Genomic DNA, 18,390 nt, shown 5'->3' with positions numbered 1-18,390 from the left:
GCCGTGATTAATGATTTTATGTACAGCAGAAAGTAATGAAAATAAATTTTAGCATTGTTTATATATATATATATATATATATAACGCAAAATATTTTTTCCTGTGACGCAACATCATTAAACATTGATAGAAGCTACTTAAAGATAATCAAATATTTTTAAGTATATATCGGTAATATGTACTAAAATGAGTCTAACAAGTAAGGAATGGTAAGTGGTGTAAAAGAACGATCCCCCCTAGAGGGACTTTTATTGATAAAGGTAATAAAAGACTGTTTTTATCATTTTAATGTATATGGCCGATTAAAAATTTATATAATGTCATTTGTATGCGAGAAATAATACTGATGACATACATGAACTATGTACTCAATTAAATTTATAATCAATACGTGAAAATAAATTAACAAAATTCGTGTGTACAAGGACAACGCAGTTCATTGTTAATGAATTTAACAATGCGTGAACGTGTTTACGCGTTATTAATTAAGAGATATGATTAGTCGGTTGTATGTGTGTATATGTGGGTGAGTGTATGTACGTCTGAGCTTATAATACGTGGCAATAGACCAAACATATACTACAAATATCTATTAAATATTACACTAATGTTACTATAAATGTATGTCACGTATAAATTATATTATGCTGAAAATGATTTAACTGAACCTCCACGTTTTATACGCATAATAACGTCGATTTTGCAAGTTTTATTTTTCTAACTCTCTTGTTTAAAATTTCTATCAAACAAATTTGATTGTAAGCAATTTTTGTGTCGGATACACATTCTACCAACCAAAATGCCACTTTCTTTCTAGGTACTTTTAAATTATTCTATTTCTTTTATAGAATACATTTTTATAAATTAGTATATCGCTAAACATCAAAATAGCGCTTTATCGAATTTCGAGAAGAAAGTCAAAATTCCGTACTATTCGAGAATTATTTATTAAAAAAAAAATACAATTTGGAAAAATGTTTACCCGACAAAGCAAAATTGCGCTCTAACGGATTATCACTATTCACGAAGGATTTTTAATTGATAACAATTTTCGACTATTAACTATTTTATCCATTAGAGCGAAACGACATTTTATCATTTCACAGTCCAGTGATAAAATCAATCTTGCAATAATAATTATAATCGTACTAATAATCATAATAATATATATCTATATATTCGAAGAAAATGCTACGAATAACAAAGTTTATATCCAGATTGATTGTATTATATGAAGCTTCTTTTTCTATTTTTCTCGTTTCAAGTTCACTGCTTAGGAGATATTATTAAAACGAAAAAATATCATTATAATTATTAAAAATGATTATTGAAGTTGACTTTTTCATGAATTCTCATTAAAAAAAATCACAATATTGCACAGACATATATATATATATATATATATATATATATATATATATCGAAACGAACTAAAAAGGTTCTTTGCTTTAATGATTTGAAAGCTGAAGCTCGCGATTCATACTTGGGCTTTGTAACTATATAGGAGAATATACTAATAGAAAGATAAAGATAAAGATAAAGAGAAAGAGAAAGAGAGAGAGAGAGAGAGAGATAAAGAGAAATAGAGGAAATTAAAGGATTCGTGGTAGTCGGTCATCAACAGAACAACCAGGTAGCCATCTGTAATAAATTACACCAAGGCATGTTTATTTAATATACGATTTAGTCGTGTCACTAATGTTTACTATATTACGTTACGTGGATGTGATGTTGGCTGCTGGTTGTAATAATGATAATTAGATTATTACTTCTTAAGAATCGTGGCGCAGCAAGTAAATACACAAGGTAAGTAGTGTTCAATTGATTTGTTGGTGTGTAATTACCGAACTTGCGATTAACTCATGCCAACCCAAATCCCGTAGATAAAAAAGGGAACTCTAAGGAGTAAAACACTCCTATAGAATATTTATCCTGAGCCTTTAAATAAAAAGTTATTAGGAATTAAACATTCTTTCATGCACGACATCCTATTGGCCAGGCTGTAACTTACAAATTTAATGACACTATTGGAGCAATATGTTGACTAATAGGATGATTCCAATTAGACATTTCATTCCTTAAAAGCTTAGAAGGGCTAGACTTGAAGCAGATTAGAGTTTCCCTCTTTAGACATTTCCTCTTCAACCACAGTTTCAAATTGGTATGAATTAATCTCACACCCGGAAAAATGGATATTCGGTTTGTGTTTATTGTATGTGTATATTCATGATCCACATGATTTTTCTAAATTCGATCAAACATAATCACACACTTTAAACTACTACTTGAATCAGTCCAGCTTGCAATCTTTTTTCTATTCCTTTGTTTTTTTCATTAGAAACATAATGTATTTGCTGCTATTGATTAGATATAATATAATAATAATAATAATAATAGAAGTAATATTAATAATCATTATGCTAATAATAAAAATAATAATAATAGTAATAATAATAATTTAGGTTACTCATCACGAGTATTATTTGATCGCCATTGTCATTATTATTATTATTATTATTATGATTATTATAATAATAATAATTCTTCATAATTGTAAAAAGCTGATACACAGAGATAACAAGCGACTCGATTACGTCGCAGACAAAAAGACTTACAAAACGTGGCACATGCACAATACTAGACAAAACTTTGGACAACACAAATCACCAGATTTATTTTATCTTTTTCTTTTTTTTTGTTATTGTTTCGTTTGTTTTTCGTACCGTTGATCGACAACGGTGCGCGTGTGTGTATCTTGAAACCTGCTGGCACAATTCCATAATAATAAATCATATTAATATTCAATTACCTAAAAACATTCTAAAACTTCTTGCTTCTGATGTCTGTCGCACACCACTAGAAGGCCTATCGACTAATCCGTTCATTTTGGACACAACTGTTAAGTTCTTTCTGTTACACGAAGTCACGACAGACTCACAAGATGTTGTTTATATGTAGTAGTGCAGGATGGATTTAACTTAACTAGAAAAACCAAGCCGTTTGACTCGGCTGTATGGATAGTAAAACCCTATTCCAAATTATAGGTAGTCAGAAGAATTCGGCCTTTTCAAGGACCTCCGCCTTTTAGTTCTTGTCGTCTTCATCGTCATCTTCTTCTTCTTCATCGGATGCTGTAGCGAGCCACGTTAACCACCCGTTTACCTAGAGAGAGTTAATTTAAAATTCATAAAATTAATAAATAAAAGATAGATAATGAAAAAGAAAGAGAAAGAAAGAGAGAGCTAGAGAGAGAATTTGTGCGATAGGTTTGCCATTGCTCACCTCAAATAGAGCTTTGCCCTTTCCTGGGTAAGCATCGGTAACATCTTCCCTCCAATTGAGGAAAGCTTCCTCTTCGATGACATTGAAGTTGTAAAGTGCTAAAAACCATCGAAGTAGCACGCCTTTCGGAAAATCGTGTGAGTACCAAAACACTTGAAGTGCGTGAAGAGCCGTAACTTGTGAGTCTATGTCTGGGAGAAATTGGCTAAGAATGCGTGCATATTTTTGTATCAATGCACGCTCTTTCTCTAGCAATGCTTTGTCCGAAGTGTTCACGATGCCAGGTGCCAGCGTCGTTTCCTAAAACAAGTAAATTAAAATTGTATTCAAGAATAAAAGCAATCAACTTGTAACCAAAATAAGTCTTATAACAAGAAATTTCTATTAAACTGACCTGAGTGATGTATTTGAGAAGTACGTTGATCAAAGCGTTGATAAACGCAGGATCAGATTGATGCGAGGGATCCAGCTTATCCTTGATCCATCTGAATAGAGCATTAGGAGTGGGATCGGACTCTAATTGACGCCACATATCTCCTTGGATTCTGAGAAGCGGATATAGGAAGGTTAACTCCCGATCTTCCAAGATTTCGCCCAAACGCTCTTTAGTTTTCTCTGCTTCCGGTAATTGGCTTATTAGATAAATTTTACTCTCATTAAAAATTTGCGCGAGTCTCGCTTTTCCCTGTGACTTATGAAGTTGCTGTAGAACGAGCAAAAATAGTGGATGATGCTGACCATTTTCGGTGACCGCAGCTAGGTCAGTAAGCTGTATTAAATTGTCAACGATAGCCCTGGCTGTCAAAAAGGCAACATGGGATGCTACACAAGGCACGGTACTTTCCTTTTCCGTAATACTCTGTACCAATTCCTTCCATCCGTCCTGAGTCTGCTGCAGTGTAACAACATTTTCCTTTCTCAGCTCAGCCACGAGCTTAGCAGCTAATTCGCGGTCTGAATCTCCACGATCCAAAGTATTTGAATACAAGGTAGAAACCGCGTTACGTAAAAATCGTTCTGGTATCTTGAGATCTTTGAATGCCGTTATAGCATCCTGAATATTACTGTGGGAAACAAGATCGTCCATAAGAGCGTTAACTTTTTTCAGTATATCTTCACGAGAAGGTCCTTTATCCTTTCTGTCCTTCCCTTTCTCCTTTTTATCCAAGTTTGCCTGTCTAATTACAATTGCAGGCGCCGTCTCTTTATGCAACAACGGTGAGCTAGGCTTAAGCGTAGCTGTACGTAAGAGATTTAAGTCGGAAGCTCGACCAGAGAACAAATCTAAAAACTTTCTTGTATAAAAAATCAATTCGTAATTTCAATGTACAGTGACTTGCTGATCGATACTCACCACTGTTCAACGGTAAATGCGGACTAATATTTTGCTTGAACATCATCGAATTAGCCGAAGGCCTTAAGGATACTTCTTCGGGATGTCCAATCAACATCTTGCTCTTATTGAAGCGTAACTGTTCCTTATTGCTGTCTGCAATCACCACGATTGGTTAACAAATAACAAAACAAGGTTTCTTAAAGAAAAAGAAACTTCTTTATGCATACACTTACTATTATTGAAGCTCTGTGGCGAATTATGTTGTTGCTGATTGTGTTTTCCTTGAAAATTGTTTGGATGCCGGTTTTGATTCTGATAACCGTAACCGGATTGATTGCGTTGAGTGTGGCGGCCATAATTGCCGACCCCAGGAGCCCCAGACGAAAATCCATTGGGACTGAAGGGGGACGGCATGCCAAATGAGGGAGAAGTAAGTGGAATACTTCCAACCATATCCATGTCCAAACCAGCACGGCCCATCTTTCTCAAAAAGTCGGTTCCCAGACGATCTTCTCGTCTGTGATAGCCTCCACCTCTCGAAGAATCGTCAAAGTCATTGCGAATGAGATTGATGGGCATTGGACCCTCGGTACTGGTGGCCTTGCGCGGCACCCAGCCATCGCGGCGTAATTCAATAACATCACGCAGCATAAATTTGATGCGTAAAGGGAGATCCCTGCTCTCTGTCAAGAAGCTCATACGGTCGAAGTATTGATCCATGAGTCCGCGGCCCTTATCCGAGTCAAGGATACGACCGCAGGTACGCATAATCTGACAGAGGCATTCGATATCCTCCGGCGCGTACCCCCGGGATCTGCCTTTCTTTTTCTTTTCCAACAATTGCAGGATGCAGCGATGTAAGGTGTTTTCAGCAACGATACCCAGCTTGCCCAGTTCTCCGATAAACTTGATGTTGCCGAGCATTTTACGCTTGGCCACCTGCCTACGTTCTTCCTCCTCTGGACCGAGGGGTCCATCTTGATTTTCAAATACTTCATTTGCTCGTGAACGATTTTCAAACTCGTCCTTGCACGTGTTAAGCAGAAGCCGATCAAACGTGCTTTGACTTTTTTGACTATCAACGATCAATTTTTGAGGCTCAAAGTTTGATGCTTCGTCGGACAACCGCTTGCACAACTGTGCGTACATAGAACTGTACTTGGGTTCATCAAGAGCTTTTTCAAAGATCTGCGAACAAATGAAGAGATTTAATACCAAAATGGAAATGAAGTGGAACGAGCTGCAACCGAGCAAGCACTATTCATCATTACTGATCAATCGAACGACTGCTTTACTCAGCTCGACCCATTTCCCTATATTTTGCCCGAGTCTATACATATATTTTCTGTGCATACGCACGCATATGCGGCGATACAGCTCCACCTCATATTTTCTTTAAAATTAAACTATTGCAAATTTACAGTTAAGCTAAAATAAACAAATTACTTTTAACTTGATTCGATTTAAAGAGGATATATCTTAGGTTTAGTCTATAAACTGGTGGATCAATATTTTACTCTGCTTCTGTGCAATATGTATATGTGGTAAACAATTGTGCCATTAAAAGCGTCTTTCTCATTTCTAAACAAAGCGTTGGATGTCTTTGTAATGAAGTTAGGTAAATCATCCTTTTTAAAAGGCTACACTTGAAAGAAAAACTGAGATTAGAAAAAATAGGAAAATTAGGATGAAACTTACCAAGAAAATTACACCTTTGAGAATCACATCGGAATTGAGCTCAACATTGAGCAAGTCGTTGCTCAGCTTTGTAAACTTTTCCGGTGTGAGCTTGTTAAGAATACCCCGCACCTTTCTAAAGATGAGATCATTTCTGCTTTCTGGGGTGAGTGCATCGCGTCTAACAGTTGAAGGAGGGATCCAGCGTTGCTCAGTGGATAGGGAGCGAATATCGTCCCTGGAAGGCATCGAATTTTTTAAAATTTCAGTGCTACAGTGAGAATGTAACACACGGGATTGTTTTGTTTGCTTTATGATGTAAAAAGAAAAATAGATAGAAGCAGCTTGCGTATGATTTGATTTGATTCTTAAAGTCAAGGTAACTTTTTATATAAGCCCTGACCTTCCTCCCGAGACACGAGAAGCACCCCCCGGTCCTGTGGGGTTGTCCGTTGTTGCGCGTGTTTTGGCCCCCTGAACGATAAATCACAGCACACAGATCTTCCTTTAGGAAGCTGAAACAATTCAAAGCATTACATTAGTAATTAAATTCAATCTTATATTTCAATAATGATATTCTTAATTCTAATTCACCATATTCCATCCGTTTCCCAATCCCACTCCCCCATTCCCTTCAGTTCTATTCTCGTACAACTATCGAATCAATAATGCACACAACCACCTTAAGTTAAGCTTAGTATTAACAAGTACATTGCGCTTAATGATTATTACCGAGTGCACTTGTTTATCGATTAGTCAATCAGACGAGTTTCAGTGCATTTCAGCTTGGAAGTTGCACACTAATTTCATACCACAAGCTCTTTTTATCAAAGAAGATGACTTATATCACACAAGTATTGTAAATTTCTCAGTTTCTTTTCTGTTTCTGCAGTCTTTCGTTAAGGGAAGCTTACCATCGAAAATTTCAAGTTTTATACCTCTGTTTTCTCCTACAGAACAAACAAACTATAGAGTAACTTAGAAGCTTTCAAATTTTACAGTTTGCTCTTTCAATTTTGTATGACTAGTCTTGATTCACGATGTAAACTTTCTCAATACTAAGTGGCACGATAATTTCTACGTTGCATCCGGATTAGTTTGATTCTCAGAGAAACAAGCTAAATCTTGCAAAGACTAATATTTCTGCTACTCTATGAAGGCGTTACCTTCAAACGCAATCGTGCAAGCTGACGATTTTCCTCTTAATACTAACTTAACCTAGATATTTATAGTATTTTCGACCCAATAGAAGCAAGCTCCATTATGCTTAGAATTTCAATCTTATTTTGGCTGGATTTCTTTGCACTAGATTATTTTCAGTTATCCTTGCTGTAACAGGCTTTCAAATAAATTGTCTGCGTGACGAGTTAACCTAATTTCATTATTACTTTAATATCAACGATCAATAAAGCGAGAAAGTAAAAAAACACGCCTCTCCATATCGACAGTGGATAAAAAGTCGAGTAATATAATTTTTATATAAGGAGAATTCAGTATACTTTATCACTAAGTAATTATTTTGTAGCATAGGGCTATCTACTTTCGTTGGCTCGTACGAGAAAAACAGTAGAGTGACGTGTACTCGAAAATACAACAGCTGATTCATGAGTGACTCGACATCGTTCTCAAGGTTTGTTTTCATTCCCTGCATGTTTCCAAAATGTAAGTGTATAGATTTCTTCGTTTTAGTCGTATACTCCTCTAGCTCCATTAGTCCACGTTTTTCTATTCTTCTGAAGAGCACAAATTTTGAAGAGAGCAGGTAAAAATTTGACGAAAAATACTGAGACTATGTAAGCAACAAAAAGTAGCACAAAACGTTGAAGTAGCAGTCGCGTAGTAGACTACTAATACAATTTATAATTCGAATGTGGCCAAGTAACAAGATTTTCGACATTCTTCGGATTTGTTTTCATTGCCTGCATGTTCCATGAAAATTGCACACGTACATAGGTTTCTTCAGTTTAACCGTATACTCATCTCTATTCTTTTTGAGTGCAGCAATTGTAGAAAGCATAAATAAAAATTTGACGAAAAGTGCAAACAATAAAAGCAACAAAAAGCAGCCAAAAACGTTCGACCAGCATTCGTGCAAAGCACACTACTGATAAAATTCAGAACTCGAATGTGGCCAAGTGCGAGGATTTTCGATATTCTTGAGGTTTGTTTTCATTGTCTGCATATTTCACGAAAAATACATACGTATAGGTTTCTTCAGTTTAACCGTATACTCGTCTCTATTCTTTCAAAGTGTAGAAATTGTAGAGAGTATAAATAAAAATTTAATGGAAAAATGCTGACAATGAATGCAAGGAAAAGCAGCATAAAACATTGGACCAGCAATCGTGTATAGCACACCACTGATCAAATTCAGAATTCAAAGGCGGCCAAGTGCGAGGATATCTATCAATGTGGCAGGCCTTCACTGGCAAAATCGATGCATATCAGCTTTGCAAGGCGAACTCGATGCAGGAATGCGATACCAATATGCAGGTGTTGGAAGAAAAAACCTTCCACAGTGAAAAAGAAGCTCACTGACAATTGTTTATCTTCGTTGGTCAAGAAATTTTCGCCAATGGGGATGAACCGATCAATACGAACCTGAAAAAAAGAGTAGAATGATAAAACTGGTTTAAAAAAAATGAAAGTACAAAATTAAAAAATAATTTGGTGAATTACCATGGAGAATATCCAACCGCTGTTCCCTCTATTGGTTGAAAATTGTGACGTAGGAGGGCAATGATGTAGCGTGAAAAATAGTGATAACTACGAGAATGACGAGAATGACGAGAAGGACGAGGACGTTCCCTGGGAAACGCTGTCTTTGATCTTGAGATTTGGCTGGAAGATGGACTCCAATGGCGCAGGGCGAGTGGAAAGTTCCAGCTGGAGGGGGTAAAGCACGAAGTGGAGCAAGGGAAAGAAGATTAGAGGGCTGGTGGAAAATCAAGAGTAAAATGGGTATAAAAATAAAATTAGCAGAGCAAAGAAGGGATGTGTGAAAGGCAAGAATAAAGGAAAAGTGCTAAATAAAAGAAACAGAGGTGAGTTTTAGACGGCTGATGGACAATCCTGTATATCCAAAACTAAAATGGGAAGAAGGGATGTGTAGAATGTAGGAATGAAGTAAACAAATTAAATAAAAAAGGAGGTGAATTCCAGAGGGCTTGGGAGAATCAAGGATAAAATGTGCAGGACGACAAAAATTACAGTGGAAAGGTTGTAATGGAGGAAAGGGTGTAAAATACAAGAAAAAGGTGTGAGTTTCAGAGGATTAGTGGAGAATGAAGGATTAAATGGGCACAAGGAGAAAAATTACAGTGAGAAGGGAAGTGTGAAAGGGTTTTAAATAAGAAAAAAGGAGGAGAGTTTGAGGGACGTAGTATGTATGTGGGGCGCGGCTCATGGTCAGACGGTCAACGAACCTACATCGTCCCACCTCGACGGATCTCGGCTCGGTTGTGTGAACGTTCGCCCGCTGGAGGTCGTTCGACTCGTAGCTTCTCTTCTGAGTACAGGAGCACCAAAAGAGAGAGAAAAAGATAGAGGGAGTAAGAGTTCGTCCTCTCCCCACTTTTTCTACCCTCTATGCGCCCGCGCACACACATTCTCTCTCTCTCTCTCTCTCTCTCTCTCTCTCTCTCTCTCGGTGGTTCTCTTCTAGATTACCCTCAACAAAATTATTACACGTTTTAAACCCTTCTATTTTTCCATCCAATGCTAACCATTTCTTTCGCACAACTTCATCTAGGAATTTTCTTAAGACTACCAAAATCGCATATCAATCGTACTGCTACAGATTAGATAAGCTTTTTCTACTTTGTCCAAAAGTTTCAAATGAGCTGAGCAGAGGAATCCAATCTGCCACGTGTCGTTGAACGTAAATGCATTCAACGAACCCAATCCACGTGTCTCCCCACCCTTCCCCCCTCTATCTCTATCTCTTTTTATACGTCGAGTCGACTGCAGGCCACAGGCGTCCAGAGAATAAGAAACAGGCAGAATGGAACGCGCAAGCAAGAGCTCAAACAAAAGCGGCCAAGAGGCATTTCAAGAAGAAAACGAGAGATTCTTGAAATCTCGCCCATGACAGAATCACTTCTCCGAAAATAACAAGCCGCTCTTTCTATAATCCCTACAATTTTTATATACAACAAATTTTAAGAATTGCACTCAATGAAGCTTTTGACTTTTTGTTCTGAAAACAAACCTTTCTTGTTAAGCTTACGATTTTTTTTAATCGTTTTTAATTTTTTAGCAAGTTTATGCACTATACTTTTTCGTCATTTTTAGAAATCCAGCCGTTATAAAATTATTTCTTGTAAAGAATTAGAGCCAATGAAAAATGTTTCTCTTTTTCTAAGAAACAATGTTTCTGCTTGATTTTACGATTTTTTTTTCAATCGTTTTCAATTCCTCGACAAATGTATGCATTGAATATTTTCTTTATTCTTGAAACTCAATCCATCGTAGGATCACTTCTACGAAAGTATTTAAGTCTCCAGAAAATATTGTCTCTTCATTTGAAAATAAAGCTTCCTAATTGAGCTTACAACATTTTCTGGCGATTATCTTCAACTCTTTATAAATGAAAACGTTCTTTTTCGTGCATTAATTTGTTTATTGTTAATAATTGGTTTAAACAAAGCTAAGCAGGAATTAAGTAAAGCGTGAAATTCAAAAGCATTTGATAAGAGTTTTCTGGTGTATTAGTGTAAGATGAGTAATACGAACGTTGAGATAGTGAACGAGGGGAAATACGGATCGGTGTAAGAAACAAGAAAGATAACGCGAGCTGTCTCCGAGTCGACGATGGACAAGCTTCGTGTATGTGTGTGTTTGTCCCCCTATGCTCGGACTACCCTGGCTGAGTGATTATTGTCCGCGTCTCTCTTTCAAACACATGCACGACCTCCCCCCTCCCTCCCACCTTTCTACATGACACGTCACTGATGCGTGACGATCGCGATGCCACACTCCGCAATTACGAATAAAACTGAACAACCTTGCCAAACGAAACAAGGAATTGATAAGTGTTTTCTTACGTTTTCGCAAGATCGCTGAAAGAGATTAATAATTTGCAGGTATCAAACGAGCGAATATCGGTGCAAGAGACAAAAGACATAGCGAGTTGACCGTGGCTCGTTTTCAAAATTATTTAACATTTGTTTCGTCGTCACTAATGTATGACAATCGCGATGCCCACGCTTTGCAACTAACTGGTCGACCTTTTCCGTGAAACCTTTCGTATAGAAAATTCACGAGAAACTGCAGGAACATACTTCGGTTCTTAGAATAACAATTTCACTATTATGAATGGAGAATTTTTTCCAAGAAATTATATCCACCGAAGCACAGTTTGCAAAGGAAGCTTCACGAGTTCGAGAAAATTGAATTTGCAAGATTGGTTGAAGATTCAAACGTCAACATTTGTTGTTTATTGTTGTTAGGAGGAAACCAGAGTGCAAGTGGATCGCACAGAGTGTAGCTTCTTCGCACATCTATTCATAGTATACGATAAGCGTAAGTCAAAGTTTTGATTTTACCAAGGTTAAGAAACTGAGAGAGAGAGAGAGAGAGAGTGAGAGAGAAGAAAAGAGATTTGGTGTTTGTGTGTGAAAGACAGAGAGGGAGGGAGAGAGAGAGACGACGTGGCTCGGTAAACTCGTCAGCGTAGGATTGTCACATGGCTGAGTGACGCTATTTGTAGGCAAGGATAAACATCGTGATAATAATAATAATAGTAATAAACTCTAAAGATTTCTGTGTTAAAGACACTCGCACGATATCGCATTAAAAACTTGGCGATTTGTCTCATTGGCAACGAAACGAGGTAATCCTCCGACGTCTTCCCAAGTTCATTGAATTTTTCCAAATACAAAATTAGATTTAGCAGGCAGGAGAACTACCGAGCGAAGGCCAAACCCATTTGCTCACCGTGTATACATTATAGAATAAAACGTGCAACGTTTCGCAAATCCATATGCATCCTACGTTATAATAGCGATCGAATAGAAATCTTTTGTCTTCGATTCGAAGAAAGAATTTAAAAGATTCCAGAGACATTATTTTTCATAACGGCTCATTATTTATTTGTAACGCTTCACGTCAATTACCGAGGTCCCTGAATGAATTAATATAAACGTAACAGCATACACGATTAAAAAGTCAACTTTCAGTCATGCGTGTATTAAGAAATGCATCCTACGTTGTAAGATTGATCCAATGGAAATCTTTTGTCCTCGATTGTAAGAAACTTAGAAAATTCTAGAGAAATTATTTTTCATAATGTAACATAATTTATTTGTCTCGCATCACTTCAATTGCCGAGGTCGCGCGAATAAATATAATTAGGATGTAGCCTCTTTGTAAGAAATTCGCGCACCGTACACAACACGTTCACCTCCACGGAGTTTCGCTTCGATGAAAACGTCATAAAGCGTCACGCCAGATAAAGCCTTCATTCTCTCTCTCTCTCTCTCTCTATACAGTCTCATATGAAAACCCGTCTGCGTCAAGCGTAAACTTGCAATTTCTCACATTTTTATCCTTAATATCACGTTGCGATACTTGTAACTTACGCAAAACTCAACGGAATACCGCTGCGATTGCAGACGAGCTCGTTTGTGCTTGTGCTCGTAAGGGAGATCTGAGGAGATTGAAAAAAAGACGACGATTTTAAGCAACACGTCATTGGCAGATAAGAGAGTAGACTATGTTATAGGCGCACGGCTGATTGACCTTTTTTGTTCAAGCGAAACGATTAGCGTGCGTTTATGACACACACGAATGTTAATCGATGGATTTAAAGCGAGTCAGTCAAAGTTTTGTCTTCATATGCCGTCTCATACATTCCTAAGAATGCTTTGTTGACAATTAAAAATTACCACACGTGAGAAATACATCCTTGACATTTGAATGACCAGCATAAATCAATCGACTTTTTTTTCTGTAGAGCGAGTGAGAGAAAGGGGGAGAGGGCAGAGAAATGCAGATTTTTCTGAAATAAGTTCAAACAACGCTCAGTACGAGGAAAAATTATCAGCTTTTGAAATATCAATTACTTTGTTCACAACAACAATAATTAGGAGAGACACGAGAGCGCAAAAGTAACTCTTCTCGCCTAAAACCAACGAAAGTACATGCGTCCAGATTACTAATACGAAAATAAATACCAGTCTCGAGCGTGGAAGACGCTTCCAAGAATTAAATTCCAAGATTAAAACGTCGAGAACTATGAGGCAGAAAGGGAGGGGAATCTTAGTGAATTCGTCAATCTATATTTGGATAAAAATAATTGCTACGACAAGGATTGAAACTGATTTGAAAATCGATAAATGAAAACAAAATGTAGTGTAACCTTATGAAAAGCAGGATATTGATGAGAAGAAAAAAATCACTGGACGCGTGTACATTTCGTGGTCTCGCATGAAATTTCTCCTTTCTCTGTTTCTACCCCCTCTTTTTCCTTTTAGCTTTTGTTGCCATAGCTTAATAAATAGTTTCGATAGAAGGAAAATTAGAGCAGTCTATGGAAATTGAAGCAAAAGTAACAAAGTTCAGATAGGATAAAGGCGTGGAAAAGGAGGATGCTTTGGAGTTTTAATGACGCGACGCATTGGGGGAGAGGAAAGGAGTGGAAAGCAGAGAAAGAGGAGAAAAAAGCAAAGACAGACAAGAGGAAATCGAAAAGAATGAGAGAAATGAGAAGAAAAGCAAAGTGAAGCCAAGTTAATCCGAGTATACGGCTTACGGAACGACGTATACGTGTAAGGAAGCAGGCAAACAATCTAGGCAAGCGAATCAGCCAACAAGCTTCGCGACTGAGGCGACCCTCCTGAAAATTCCATGTGCTTCTAGCCAATTCCAGAACAATTTGGCCAAAAATATTCTACGCCGATTGGTAACCAAGTATCTAATATAACACTGAGAGCCCCACGCCACTTTCAAAACACATATTTACCGATTAAAAACAGGAGAAAACACAATATGAATTACTTACGGGCGACGGTTGTTGTTTCTGAAGCTTTCGCAATCTGTCGGTCGTACTCGGGGACTTCCGTAGCGTAGGTATTGTCAACTCAGCGTCCGTTATTCGATTGACCTTACATCCTACGGAGCCTCAACCTTTTATTGCACTACCTGACTCCACCAAAAATTATTTCTTCAATTTTGCCACGCTACCCTTTATCCCATATCCCCTCTTATTATTTTCGTTACCTAAATTAGCAACATAATTTGACATTGTTGGTGATGATACATACAACGGGAACTTAGACACATCCACTTCTATTACCTGTCTCTAAAAAATCTTACTTTCTGTATCAAAAATATTTACATTAACTATTACATGATAATCTTTCATTGATTCTTCTTCAATTTTCCTTCGGTTTTTTGTAAAATTTTGGATGGACTCATTAAAATCTTAGGTTTTATTAAATATTCGCTTGAGCTTGGTGGTGATTTGACGGTAATCTAGACATTCTCTCATCAGAGCTGTATTAAAATACCTAATTGTAGGCCTATTTAATAAGAAACATAACAATTGTTTTTAATTCTTGTTCAATTGAGTTTTTTTTTATCTGCGATAGATGGTAAAAACTTATGCGTCGTTTTATAGGAAGTATTAGGGAAAAATATGAATATAAGAAAGAACAGACTGACGGTAAACTAGGCATATTTTAAAGTACACGGATAAGGATACAAAGGGACTATTGTCATATAGAGAGACGGTGTTTTAGATCGTTTTAAGGAAACTGGCAAACTGTCATTTTCCAAAGTTCGATTCGTAAAAGGAGAACAATTCGCAGATTTTTTAAATGTGAATCTAGAAGATAATTTGTAGTTAGGCATTAATAGCAATAGTGGCATAACGTTTCAGGTTTGTTAGATGATTTTATTATTAATTGTTATTATTTCTTTGTAAATTTAAATGTCTTTTATTCTAACCCTAGTCCGTATAAACGAATCTGATCCAAATTAGTGTTGGGTAAAATGTAATTTCAGTTACAATTAAAAGAATTTTTTAATTATTGTAATTCGAAATTACAAAAGCAAAATTATAATCATATATAATGTATATGTACTTTAAATGTACAGTTACTTTAAAATGATATATAATTTTAATTTTGTTTTTTCATGTTTCAGTTACAGTAATTAAAAATTTTTTGTAATTGTAATTGCAATTACATTTTGTCCAATATTTGTCTAGGAGCAATTGACTTATTTTATTTTTATTCTATCCTTAAAATTCTTAAGTCTAACAATGTAACATTTCTTGCTATGTTAATGATTGATATTGAAAATTCATTTTATTCACAGAATGGCTCACAGCTCTCAAACTTACGGGTCCACTGATCAGCGGACAGATGTACCTGATGTTGGATTTAGCCCTACTGAACTTTATAGTCTCAGTGAAAATATCACCACTAACATTTATACGATTAATGCAAGTTGGAGGACTTTGGAAAAATCATATGCAAGGATCGGCACTAGCAAAGATAGTCAAGGTCTTAGAGATGTGATGTAAGTACTGCACCCACTCTGATAAATTTAATTTGTTTATCCTCAGCCATATAACTGACTATTGTATTATCAATTATTTCTGTGCTTTATAGAAGTGTAACTCAATTAAGCACAAATCAAGTTGTAACACAAACAAGTAAGGACATAGCTAGGCTGACAGTGCTCATGAGAAAGGGTGACAAGCAACAAAAACTTCAGATAGAAAAATTGACAACTGATTTTAAAGATGCTTTACAAAGATATTCAGATATGCAAAAGGTATGTAAAGATTTTTAAGAAAATACAAAAAGTCTTATGTTTGAAGACAAGGAGGTTTGTGAGACAATAAAAAATTTAATCTTATTTAGTCTATAGCTGAAAAGTCAAAAAGGTATCGTTTAATTACAACAAGTTCAGATAACTTGCCTGATGACAGTGATGAGGCAGAGCACCAACGACTACTTCAGGTTCATGAAGATGAACATAGGGGAACCCAGAGGTAATAAATATAAAAATATTTATTTTTGTAAGTTTTATAAATAATCATTTATACTTGTGTTAACCTAAGTATCTGATATATTAATGAAATGGTTACAAAATTTTAAATATAATTATATGTCTTTAACAGGACTCTTGAATTTCAACATGGACTATTTATAGAAAGAGAGGACAGAATAAGACAAATTGAAGGAGATATTTTGGATGTAAATCAAATTATGCGGGACCTTGCTACATTAGTTTATCAGCAGGGTGACAATATCAGTAAGTTAGGACTAGTTGAATCAGTAAATGAAAAGCAATTACTTGAGATGCACGTTTTATTTGCATATATACCTATTTATTATTTTCAGATTCAATTGAAAATCAAATAGAGAATGTTCAAGGTAATGTTGAAATGGGTGCACAAGAACTGATTAAGGGAAGTAATTACCAAAGCAAGTTTCGTCGAAAAATATTTATTTTATTGTTACTCGCGATTATAGTTGTCATAGTATTGGTTGTCATTCTAGTCACTAAATTAAGTTAGCGGTAATGAAGATTATGGCTTTGCAAATGGCCGGAAGAGGGTTGTCTCAATCTTTTTTAATTAAAATTTTCCATTCGTATTTATAATATAGCTGTGGTTGTAATTTTACTTATTTTTTGTAGAAACAAGCTAATTACATTTGATACTTGCTATGAACGGTTTTATGGGTTTAAAGTATGAACCATTCTATGCAATAAACGTGAAGTATTGAGAGCCCTAAATGACGGTTATAACATTTGTAAAATGAATCTCTATAACAGCTTCCCAAATGTCCTTTCATTTTTAAGCTGATAGAATGTTCTTTTTTTATAATTTTAATTGTAATCAGTATAAATTTAATAGTATAATTTTATTAAGTTCGAATTAAGATAGCATCACTTGCTGTGACTTCTTGAATTGTTGGTGCTGTGAGTTTGAAGTATTGAGTAAGAGCGTTACTGCTAATTGTTACTCTTGTTCTTTTAATTGACGATTTTATAGCTTCTACCAATTGTTAAGATAACAAATTTATTTATCGCTTATTGTAGATCAAATTTGAAAGACTCCGAGCTCACAGTTTCTGTGCGCCAAACTGCTTTTGATATAATCGGTATCTAAATACGCATAATATCAAAATAATTGAATGCATATTTATATTTAAGGTATATAAAATGATAGTTGATATGTATATTAAATTTAGTTCTAATGTGACAGCCGAACCTGTTTAATCGTTCCAACATCTCTTTCAAATATTAATATTACTTCAGTCTCACCTTTTTTAAACAACTAATAAGCGTATTTATTGTAAGCTCTGATCTGTTACAGCATACGTATAATATACAAATATTAGTACTTTGTTTACATTATTTATATCTTTAATTCTGTCATTTTTGCTTTTACCATCTACGATAATGACGATTAACGAGGATAAACAATTTTATAAACCCGATAACATTGATTCACATATACTTCATTTATATTACACAATTTGCTTTTATGAAAATATTTAGCCAATGAAGTGCTAAAAAATAATCAGAATAAAAGGTTGTTACATAGACTTGCATTATTTTACCAATCTAAAGCTAAATGTTTTATTACTTTTATCCTGTCCTTGATAAAAAAATTATGCAATCTGTTATAAAGAGAAATAACTTGTTTAAGATTTCTCGTAAGATAGTAGCATTGAGTTTGACTTTAGTCAAATATTTCAATTGATATTTTATACCGAACTTAATATTTTATATTTTATGTGAAAAATAAACTGTACCTGATTGAGACAGCCATTTTCTGAAAATTGACTTCATAATTAATTAGCTATATTAGGCATTCCGAAAGTATAAAGTTAATGTTTTTACTCTGATAAGGATTTAATTATTGTATATACATTAACTATTAATGAAACCTACACTAACGTTCAACAAACATTCTAAATAAAAACAACCACAAGAATTCTGAAAAAAAAAACATTTACTTAACTTTTTACCTATAATTTTAATTTTTATTTTTAAACAAATATTTGTTTCATTCTTAAAAAATTATTAATATAAACAACATTAAATAGTGTAGGTAGTACGTTCCTTATAAT

The 18,390-nt window shown here is 35.4% G+C and overlaps 2 protein-coding genes across 5 annotated transcripts; one reads left to right on the top strand and one right to left on the bottom strand.

The window, feature by feature from the left end:
- Positions 1-361: 361 nt before the first annotated feature.
- Positions 362-14,410, bottom strand: NAT1 (N-acetyltransferase 1). Of its 2 annotated transcripts, XM_066736724.1 has the most exons (8): positions 14,298-14,410; positions 6,699-6,810; positions 6,317-6,533; positions 4,852-5,806; positions 4,637-4,771; positions 3,677-4,566; positions 3,283-3,582; positions 362-3,162 (listed from the first exon to the last, which is right to left on the bottom strand). In XM_066736724.1, the coding sequence occupies exons 4-8, from the start codon at positions 5,765-5,767 to the stop codon at positions 3,085-3,087; spliced, it is 2,319 nt and encodes a 772-aa protein (XP_066592821.1). In that variant the 5' UTR covers positions 5,768-5,806; positions 6,317-6,533; positions 6,699-6,810; positions 14,298-14,410; the 3' UTR covers positions 362-3,084. The 2 variants fall into 2 exon arrangements, with proteins under 2 accessions (XP_066592821.1, XP_066592822.1); XM_066736725.1 differs by lacking the exons at positions 6,699-6,810; positions 14,298-14,410 and having other exon boundaries at positions 6,317-6,559.
- On the top strand, positions 14,066-18,235 carry Syx13 (syntaxin 13). 3 transcript variants are annotated; one of them, XM_066736738.1, is made up of 6 exons: positions 14,066-14,365; positions 15,617-15,820; positions 15,913-16,078; positions 16,168-16,298; positions 16,428-16,561; positions 16,651-18,235. In XM_066736738.1, the coding sequence occupies exons 2-6, from the start codon at positions 15,618-15,620 to the stop codon at positions 16,824-16,826; spliced, it is 810 nt and encodes a 269-aa protein (XP_066592835.1). In that variant the 5' UTR covers positions 14,066-14,365; position 15,617; the 3' UTR covers positions 16,827-18,235. The 3 variants fall into 3 exon arrangements, with proteins under 3 accessions (XP_066592835.1, XP_066592834.1, XP_066592836.1); XM_066736737.1 differs by lacking the exon at positions 14,066-14,365 and adding an exon at positions 14,864-15,176; XM_066736739.1 differs by lacking the exon at positions 14,066-14,365 and having other exon boundaries at positions 15,600-15,820.
- Positions 18,236-18,390: the final 155 nt, after the last annotated feature.

Source organism: Prorops nasuta, unplaced genomic scaffold, assembly GCF_024137725.1.
Source record: "Prorops nasuta isolate Cenicafe-Biocafe unplaced genomic scaffold, Cenicafe_Pnas_1.2 PNAS00015, whole genome shotgun sequence".
NCBI classification, from domain to species: Eukaryota; Metazoa; Arthropoda; class Insecta; order Hymenoptera; family Bethylidae; genus Prorops; species Prorops nasuta.
Note: the sequence above shows the minus strand (reverse complement) of the source record. Positions and strands in the feature narration are given on the sequence as shown.

Coding starts and splice junctions, on each gene's coding strand:
- NAT1 (XM_066736725.1), bottom strand. CDS start 6,544: ATGCCTTCCAGGGACGATATTCGCTCCCTATCCACTGAGCAACGCTGG. Junction 5,807..6,316: donor TCAAAGGTGTAATTTTCTTG/GTAAGTTTCATC, acceptor ATTTGTTCGCAG/ATCTTTGAAAAAGCTCTTGA. Junction 3,583..3,676: donor TTCTCAAATACATCACTCAG/GTCAGTTTAATA, acceptor TACTTGTTTTAG/GAAACGACGCTGGCACCTGG.
- Syx13 (XM_066736738.1), top strand. CDS start 15,618: ATGGCTCACAGCTCTCAAACTTACGGGTCCACTGATCAGCGGACAGAT. Junction 16,079..16,167: donor GATATTCAGATATGCAAAAG/GTATGTAAAGAT, acceptor AATCTTATTTAG/TCTATAGCTGAAAAGTCAAA. Junction 16,562..16,650: donor TCAGCAGGGTGACAATATCA/GTAAGTTAGGAC, acceptor TATTATTTTCAG/ATTCAATTGAAAATCAAATA.